The sequence below is a fragment of the Hylobates moloch genome, unplaced genomic scaffold (assembly GCF_009828535.3).
Source record: "Hylobates moloch isolate HMO894 unplaced genomic scaffold, HMol_V3 SCAFFOLD_16, whole genome shotgun sequence".
NCBI lineage: Eukaryota > Metazoa > Chordata > Mammalia > Primates > Hylobatidae > Hylobates > Hylobates moloch.
The window spans coordinates 57718241-57728414 of NW_026652291.1; the positions used below are offsets into that span (position 1 = coordinate 57718241).

A 10174-nucleotide genomic window follows, 5' to 3' on the forward strand; every position below is an offset into this window, starting at 1 on the left:
ATGGATTAAAGACTTGGACATAAGACCGGAAACTCTAAGTAATGAGAAGGAAACACAGGAGAAACACTACCCAATATTGGTTTGGGCAATGATTGTATAGATTTGACCTCAAAACACAGACAACAAAAGCAAAAATAAACAAATAGGATCATGTCAGTATAGCTCTAATCTGCAAAGGAAACAATTGATAGAATGGAGAGATAACTACAGACTGGGAGAAAGTATTTGAGGCCATACATCTGATAGGGTTTAATATCCAAATCCATAAAGAATTCAAACAACTCTATAGAAAGAAAACAAATAATCAGATTAAAAAATGGGCAGTGGCCCTGAATAGACATTTCTCAAAAAAAGACATACAAATGGCCAACAGGCATATGAAAATTGCTCACCATCACTAATAACTAGGAAAAAGCAAATTAAAACCACAATGAGCTTTCACCTCACAGCTATCAGAATGGCTGTTATAATAAAAGACAAACAATAACAGGTGTTGGTGAGAATGTGAAGAAAAGAGAGCCCTTGCACACAGCTGGTGAGAATGTCAATTAGTACTGTCATGATGAAAAACTGTATGGAGCTTCCTCAGAAAGCTAAAAATAGAATTACTATATGATCCAGCAATCCCAGTTTTGGGTATTTACCTAAACTATTTGAAAGCAGTATGTCAAAGAGATGTCTGCTTTTCTGTGTTCCTTGCAGCCTTATTCACAATAGCTGAGTTATGGAATCAACCTAAATGTCCATCAACAGATAAATGAATAAAGAAAACGTGGTGTATGTATGCAATGGAATACTATTCAGCCTTAAAAAGAGGGAAATTTGGCCATTTGTGACAACGTGGATGGAACTGGAGAACATTACACTAAGTGAAACAGGGCAAGCCCAGAAAGACAAATATACCACATGTTCTCACTTATTTGTGGAATCCCCAAATTTCAAACTCAAGAAAGCAGGACAGTAGAATAGTGGTTACCAAAGGCTGTGGGAAGTGGGGTGTGGATAATGGTGAGGCAATGATGGGCAAAGGGTGCAAAGCCTCTGGCAGGAGGAATAAGTGTTTTTTTTTTTTTTTGGCGATATATTGCCCAGGGTGGTAAACATAGTAAATGATAATGTGTTATATATTTTAAAATTGCTAAGATAATAAATTTCAAATATTCTTTTTTTTTTTTTTTGAGACAGAGTCTCACTCTGTCTCCCAGGCTGGAGTACAGTGGCACAATCTTGGCTCACTGCAACCTCTGCCTCCCGAGTTCAAGTGATCCTTGTGCCTAAGCTTCCTGAGTAGCTGGGATTACAGGTGTGCACCACCACGCCCAACTAAGTTTTGTATTTTTAGTGGGGGGGGGGGGTTTCACCATGTTGGCCAGGCTAGTCTTGAACTCCTGGCCTTAGGTGATCTCCCTTCCTTGGCCCCCAAAGTGCTGGGATTACAGGCATGAACCACTGTGCCCGGCCATAGATTTCAAATATTCTTACCACAGAAAATATTTGAGGTGATGGATATGTTAGCTGATTCAATTATTGTGCATTATATTCATAAATTGTAACATCACTTTGTTCCCCATACATACACACAACTCTAATTTGTCAATTTGTAATTTTTAAAAAAGTTATTACTATAGTTTACAAGGTCCCACAGAATTTGGAACGCTGTTCACTCCCTGACTTCAACTGTAATACTCTTCCCCTTAAACTTTTTTTTTTTTTTGAGATGGAGTCCTGCTCTGTCGTCCAGGCTGGAGTGCGGTGGTGCGATCTCAGCTCACTGCAACCTCTGCCTCCTGGGTTCATGCCATTCTCTTGCCTCAGCCTCCTGAGTAGCTGGGATTACAGGCTTGTGCCACCGCACCCAGCTAATTTTTGTATTTTTAGTAGAGACGGGGTTGCACCATACTGGCCAGGCTGGTCTTGAATTCCTGACCTCATGATCCAGCCTCCTCGGCCTCCCAAAGTGCTGGGATTACAGGCGTGAGCCACTGTTCCCGGCCTTAAATTCTTTACTCCAGTCAAACCAACCTCCTTTCTGCTACTTGGATACAATCCTGCCTCCAGATCTTAAAGATAATTTGCTTCCCTCTCTTTGGAATGCTCTTCTCTCACTGTCTACATGGCTCATTCCCTCATCCGCTTCAAGCATTTGCTTAAATGTTGCCTTCTCAGTGTAGCCTCCCTGATCATCCTGTTTAACAATGGCAGCTCTTTTCTTTCTTCCACATTTCCTGTCCTCTTTGCCCTTTTTGCATAGCACTTACTACTCTCTGATATGCTATATATTTTACTTATTTTTTATCGTCTGTTTCTCCCTTACGAGAGTGTAAATGCCAGGTGGACAGTGGTTTTGACTCTTTTGGTCATAGTATATATCTGGTGCCTAGAACATAACAGGTATTCAATTAATATTTGTTGAATGAAAGAATGACCACGATTTTACTATTTTATGTGATGTTAAAACACATGCTGCTTTACATAAGCATTAAACTTTCAGTCTGTCCCTTGTCTGTAAGACTCTCAACCATCAAAAGCCAAAGGGGGGGCAAGAAAATTGTTCTGTTACTAAATCCTTTAGTTCTGTATTCATTAGGCATTTAAATTTGATTCTTTATTCACTTTAAAAATATTGAACAGTCTTAAGAAATACCTTAAGTATAACAGCTGTTCTATCTTCCACCCCGTCTCCAGTAATCAAAACTATACAGTATGAAATAGGACAGATAAAATACCCTCAAATATCATCTACTGGAGTCACCTGTGTTGAAACTATAATTGTTTTGTTTGGAATGTAATATGAATCAACTGTGGTTTAGCTCGGCCAGGTTAGTTAAGAAATAAAACAATGAGGGACCTCGCTGAGAAAATATCTTCTTTAAAGTGTGTACTGGAGAAGTAGAATCAGAAAATCAGGTCTTTCTTAGTTAATCTTTTATGTCTGAACAATGGTTTGCTTGGTCTCATGTAGATGACTTTATTCTCATTCTATCCTCAGGACTTTCTTCAATGCAGCCTTCATCTCCTTGTTTCGTAAGCTGTAAGTCAGGGGGTTTAAGAAGGGGGTCACCACAGAATAGAACAAAGTTATAATCTTCTGAATTGCAGCTGGGTTATCAGTTGTGGGGCTCACATACATTGCCAATAGGGCCCCAAAGAATAAACACACCACTGTCAGATGAGATCCACAGGTGGAAAAGGCCTTCTGCCAGCCAGCTGCTGAAGGGACTTTCAATACAGCTATCAGTAAAAGCATATAGGAGCCACATATGTACAGAAGAGTGAGAATGATAATGAGGGAGCTCAGGATATAGAAGATAATCTCAGTGATAGGAGCTGGGGCACAGGACAGAGCCATCAGTGGGTCCATGTCACACAAAAAGTGACTGATGATGTTGGGCCCACAGAAAGGCAGTTGAGACAGTTGCACAGTGGAGACAGAGTAACTGAGGAATCCAAACACCCAGCAAAAAGACATCAATATGTAGCAGAGTTGTGGGGTCATGATGGTTGAGTAGTGCAATGGGCGGCAGATAGCAAGGTACAGATCATATGCCATGATAAAGAGGAAGTATGCTTCTATTGTACCAAGGGAAGTAAAAAAGTAGAACTGGAGAAAACAGCCAACAAAAGAGATGGTTTTTGTCTCTGAGAGGAAGTTGACTAGCATGTTGGGTACAGTGGAAGTAACGTACCAGATTTCAAGGAAAGCAAAGTTCCCTAGGAGAATATACACTGGGGTATGAAGCCGTTTGTCCAATCTCACAGCACAGACAATGGTCCCATTTCCTATTATGGTAAATACATAGATCACAAAGAACAGGGAGAAGAGGAAACTTTGCATCTCCTGAAAACCAGGAAAGCCAAGGAGAACAAATTCTGTCACAGTGCTTGTCTCTGAATTATTTATGAATTCCAGGGCTGTAGAGGTGACAGAAAACACCATTTATACAAATAGTTTTGTTTTCTGAAAAACTTGTAGGAAATCTATGCAAGCTATATATGTTGGCTATTTGGCAATTAGTTTGCAATAACCCATCCACTGACTCCTAACTTTTATTCAGAAGCTACAAATCAACAATGCTAATGATCCCAAATTTCGGTTTTTTTTTTGTTTGTTTGAGACGGAGTTTTGCTCTTGCTGCCCATGCTGGAGTGCAATGGCGCAATCTCAGCTCACCACAACCTCCGCCTCCTGGGTTCAAGCGATTCTCCTGCCTCAGCCTCCCGAGTAGCTGGGATTACAAGCATGCACCACCATGCCCGGCTACTTTTGTATTTTTAGTAGAGACGGGGTTTCTCCCTGTTGGTCAAGCTGGTCTCGAACTCCTGACCTCAGGTGATTCACCCGCCTCGGCCTCCCAAAGTTCTGGAATTACAGGAGTGAACCACCGTGCTTGGCCCCAAATTTCTTTAAAATTAGTGTTATAACAATAGAATCTACATTATTGGGATATTTTTAATCAGTGGGTGATTTTTAAGAATTCTCCCTTACCTTTGAAATTTTGAAAGCTCAGAACCATTATCATCTATGAAAGCCAGCAAAGTGGCTGTTTGTATTTCTTTTTCCCACCCATAGTTAATTATTTCTAATAGTGCAGCTGTTAGTTTGACTTAAAATTTTTTTTTTTTTTTTTGAGATGGAGTTTCACTCTTGTTGCCCAGGCTGGAGCGCAATGGCGCCATCTCGGCTCACTGCAACCTCTGCCTCCCAGATTCAAGTGATTCTCCTGCCTCAGCCTTCCAAGTAGATGGGGTTACAGGCATGCGCCATCACGCCTGGCTATTTTGTATTTTTAGTAGAGATGGGGTTTCTCCATGTTGGTCGGGCTGGTCTCAAACTCCTGACCTCAGGTGATCCACCGCCTCGGTCTCTCAAAGTGCTGGGATTACAGGTGTGAGCCACTGTGCCCGGCCTGTATTGTCAGCAGAGATGGGGTTTCATTATGTTGGCCAGGCTGGTCTCGAACTCCTGACCTCAAATGATCCACCCACCTTGGCCTCCCAAAGTGCTGGGATTACAGGCGTGAGCCACCGCACCCGGCCTGACTTAATTTTTAAACCAAGAATTAGGAGTAAAATAACTACTTTTTCTGACATCTTTCCCAAGGTGGAAAATACTTGACATACTTCTCAGATACTTGAGAGCTATGAGTGGCCATTATTCACTCTGTATTAGTGAATTTTAAGTCTAAGCATAGAATCCAAGAGAAAATATCAAGGCAATATTTTTCTGGAGAGTAGAGAGTTAATGGTTATCTGAGATTGTTCGTTGAATTTACTTCACACTTTTAAACTTCCCTGTAAGTGGAATTTCTACTACCATAAACAAATGCAGTGTTTTGAATCGTTTAAACATAAATCTCTCATTAAAATAAACAATTTGTTAAAATATATTGTTCTGCTACAAGAATTCATTCTTGTACTGTTACGTGTTACAGATTGTAGGTTTCGACATCTCAACTGTAATCTCTACTGCCCACCTACAAGAAAGTCAGAATCTAGATAAGTTTGGAAGGTCAATGATCAAAAGTCAAACAGAATGAATAGGTAAAGAAAGTGTGGTATATGCACACAATGGAATACTATTCGGCTTTTAAAAAAGAAGGAAATCCTGTCATTTGTGACAACATGGATGAACCCAGGGACATGGTGCTAAGTGAAAAAATCCAGGCTCAGGAAGACAAATACTGTGTGATTTCACTTATATGTATATGTGGAATCTAAAAAAGTTGAGTTTATAGCAGCAGAGAGTAAAATGGTGGTTACAGGGACTGGGAGGTTGGGGAGATGTTGGTCAAAGGATACAAAACTTCAGTTAGAAGAAATAAGTTCAAGAGCTCTATTGTATAACATGGATAACTATAGTTAATAATGTATTTTTTTCTTGAAAATTGCTAAGAGAGTAGATTTTAAATGTTCTCACCACAAAAAGTGATAAGTATATGAGGTAATGCATATGCTCATTAGCTGGAGGTAGACATTATACAATGTATACATATTTCAAAACAACGTGTTACACATAATAAATATATACAATTTTTTATTTGTTAATTTAAAAAGTCAGACATAAATAAACAGCTCTAAATGTTGCTAATGGTTAATTCTTGCTGGACACAAATGATATTTTCTTTCATTTGGTGATGAATGAAAATATATATGTAAAAAATATTCAATAAGCCTTCTCCAAATGTAAGTATATTTGTTAATAAGTTTTTCAATGCATTTCAAATGATCTAAAATGCTTATGTCTTGTTATTTAAATTTATTAATGCTACACTGTTCAAAATTTACTTTACCAAAATACTGTAATTGTTTTTTATAATTATAAAAGATATAGAAAAAGACAAAAAAAACCTACCTCCTTGAGAAAACAAATTTTAACTATTTGGAGGACTGTGTTCTTCTCTTCTTTATAATTAAAATGGAATTTTTCAAAATTAACTGTTTTATAATTTGTTTTTAAACTTAATGTATTTGTCTTTTTTTCCATGTCAAAAATATAGCTCTGAAACATCAACTGAATGGCTGCATTGTTCTTCTTGTCTATAGATTCAATCAACCCTCTAATGATAGATTTAGATTGTTATCAATGTCTTCTATTATAATCACCACTGTGATTAATATTCTTGGACATATATCTTAGTATAGTTTGACCCATATAGCCTGAGCTTATCAAGCTTTAAAAAATTAATAATTACACTTGTCAATATAGGATGTCTTAGTTTTTGATGATGATTTTAGATATCCTTTTGATACCTATCATATATTAAAGTCAGCAAGACAAAACTCCGTAACATATAAGATAAATTTCCGTTTAATATTTACATAGCATGCTATATATTTTTCTAGTAGAGCCTGCACCATAATGACCAAATCATATGGTTTTGTGTTACCTTCTAGACTGAAAACATCTATAATTCACAAATGATGTTTAATTTATCTTTCATTACTTAGATAACTCAGTTTCTGGTACACAGTAGGCACTTGTTGAATAAACTAATGGTTGGGCGAATTTCAGACTTGCCATGCCTGTCACCAAAAAGCTAATCTGAGTTTATGAACATCACCATCACTGAGTCCTCAGTCTGGACATCACTGGACAGTCTTGTGTAACTTGTCAGTTTGGTCACATTTAGCAAAATCACATTTAAACCTTGTGATCCACTAATTCCACCTTGCCTCATGACCCTGTCATTTGTGAGCATCCACTGTAAATATTGGCCTCTCTAGTCATTTATAGTTTCAAACATGTAGTCACCATTTTGCTCAGTATTTGTCTTTATTCCATCTTTTTCTTTGTAAGAGCTCCCACTTTGTACTTGCTTCTTGGCGAATGGCTCTACTCTTCGTTCACCAATCCAGTTGGCATTTGCTAAAACCAGAAACTTGAGAAGTACTGAAGGAACCTTTTAATTCTATCACCTCCCATATGCAGTCAATCTCCAAATCCTGTTGATTTTCCTTCTCAAAATGTGTGTGTGTATATATATATATATATATATACACACACACACACACACACAAACACATACACACACACACATTTTTTTGAGACAGTCTCATTCTCTCACCCAGGCTGGAGTGCGGTGGCGCAATCTCTGTTTACTGCAACCTCTGTCTCCTGGGTTCAAGCAATTCTCCTGCCTCAGACTTCTGAGTAGCTGGAATTACAGGCATGCACCACTACGCCTGGCTAGTTTTGTATTTTTAGTAGAGATGATGTTTTGTCATGTTGGCCAGGCTAGTCTCGAACCCCTGACCTCAAGTGATCCATTCACCTTAGCCTCCCAAAGTGCTGGGATTACAGGCATGAACCACCACACCTGGCCAATTTTCCTTCTCAATGTTTTTCAACACTGTCTTGTGCACATGGTAGATCATTGTAAATGCTGGATGTTACCACATAAAGTTGGATAGTCCAGTGGTGGGATGCGGCAGCTACACATATGAACTAGAAGGAAAAATGAGCTGCTCCTTAGGAAGAATTGGGAGCATAGTTTTAGGAGGAAAGCACATAGTTTGGTGAGGAAGGAAGAGAACATTCACTGTAGCAGTCTATGTGGTGACATACCACAGTTGGATTAGGTTCACAACTGATTGACTCACTCCAGTAATACTTAACGAAGTAATCCTGTTATATAAGGTACTTAAAATAAATGATAAAATCAGATTGACTTGGGTTCAAATACTGTACAGCATACTATGTGCCTCTAGGCAAGTTACCATTGTTTTGCTGAGCTTTTATGAAAGTATTGTTGAAGTACAGTTTCCTAGTACATGTTGTAGTGCCTAGTGCAGTTCCTGGAATATATTAGGACCTGCAACATTCATAGCTGTTAGTGTTCATAATAATACTACTAATAAATATAATTACAAAGTAACTAGGATAATTTTTTTAGCAGAATCATTTAAAAACCTAAATGAAAAACAATAAATTAATTTTTAATTTTTATTTATTTATTTGTTTTTGAGACAGGGCCTTACTCTTTCACCCATGCTGGAGTGCAGTCGCGGGATCATAGTTTATTGCAGCCTTGACCTCCCAAGCTCAAGCGATCCTACTGCCTTAACCTGAGCAGCTGGGTCGATAGACGTATGCCACCATGCCAGGATAATTATTAAATGTTATGTAGAGACATGTTCCCATCATGACTCTAGCCTAGGGAACATGATGAGAACCTTTCTCTACAAACCTTTGGCTCCTCAAAGTGCTGAGATTATAGGCGTGAGCCACTGCGCCTGTCCAATGAATTTAAGTGAACCTAAATGACTAGATTAAAAAGTCATATGTCATTCAAATATGAATATTTCATGTTCATATTATCTCACAGTGAAGCTATGGACAGCTCCTTTCAGTTGCTCAGATTTATTTTTTCGACATTCTTGTATATTCTGGCACTTAGAAACATACAGTTTGGTCTGACATAAGGAAAGAAGATATAAAAACACAGTGGTGTTAATAATTCAAAATGCAGAAGATAAAGTATTAAAGGAAGGGCATTACATTTCCTGGGATGTGCATAAAAGTAATGGGAATAAGTTATATTTAATCAGGGGCATTGTAGAAAGTGAGTTATTAAGCATGACTTCTAATACCAAATCATGTAATTTATCAAATTTCCAAATAATGAGGCATTCCTTTGCAAATAATTAGGCAAGAACGTTTAAGAAAGTGTTCAGCTGAGGAAGAGCTGGGTAGCTGGGCACAGGTGTCAACAGTTCATTATAACATTTATACCGGAGATGCTGGGCATGAAATCACATGTCTAGAAACTCACAAAATTTTGCAAAAATATGTTCATATTATAAAGACATTTCACTGGAGCTAGCATCCGTGTGTAGATGTCTTAGAAAAAGTCAAGTGAATCCTAGACAGGGGAAAAAGTTACTTACCCTTCATGATAGAGCTATGTGCAGACAGTCCTAGGAATACAAACCAAGCCTGTACCTTCTCGTTGATACCTCTCTTTGCCTTATGTGGACTCAAAACCTGGAGCCTGACCCAGAGAATCCTAGGATATATAAAGGTAACTGTTGAAACTCCCTTTTCTCCTTTCCTGAAGTGCTCAAAAGAAACATTTATAGGTAATTCTTTGGGTAACAGTTATAGCCGGAGGAAAGAAGCACACTCCTCCTGTGGTCAGCCCTTGAGGTGTGGGCCTCCATTGACAGGGTGGTTATTTTAATCAAGGGCTACATAAAGGACCTCAGTCACCTCCAGGCACCCAGACCTTCCAATTGTCTCATCCAGCAGAGAAAGGTCAACAGGTGAGTTTTATATATGAATTACTTTTGTGGCAGAATAGTGCCACAAAAGCAGTGGCATATGAACCTCATGAAGAGATTTCAGAAAGAGGGTGCAGGTGAATGAAGAAGTGCCATTGCGATTCAGGGGTGCAATTAAAGTTTTATCTTGGAGATTATTGTGATGACTTCAGTCTTCCCTTGGGCTGGTTTATGATTCCCTCAAGAGTCCTTGGCATAGCATCCTTTCTTCCATCCACAGTTTTCATGTAGTTTAGGGCAAATTGGACCCCAGAGAAAAGGCAAGAAGAATGTTTTGAAAGGCAGTGATGAGATGTCTGTGTGGAATTCGAGATAACTTCTTTTTGTTCGTAGGAAAAGTTATAAAAACTAATTTCTAGAAAATCAGTTGTAATGTCCTCATTTAATTTCTAAT

General features: G+C 38.5%; 1 protein-coding gene across 1 annotated transcript; it reads right to left on the reverse strand.

Moving 5' to 3' along the window:
- Nucleotides 1-2974: 2974 nt before the first annotated feature.
- LOC116484693 (olfactory receptor 11H4-like) lies at nt 2975-3937 on the reverse strand. The gene has a single exon (XM_032179568.1). It carries the CDS (start codon nt 3935-3937, stop codon nt 2975-2977), a length of 963 nt encoding a protein of 320 aa, XP_032035459.1.
- Nucleotides 3938-10174: the final 6237 nt, after the last annotated feature.

What these genes read in the sequence shown, in the direction of transcription:
- LOC116484693 (XM_032179568.1), bottom strand. Translation starts at nt 3,937, where the DNA reads ATGGTGTTTTCTGTCACCTCTACAGCCCTGGAATTCATAAATAATTCA.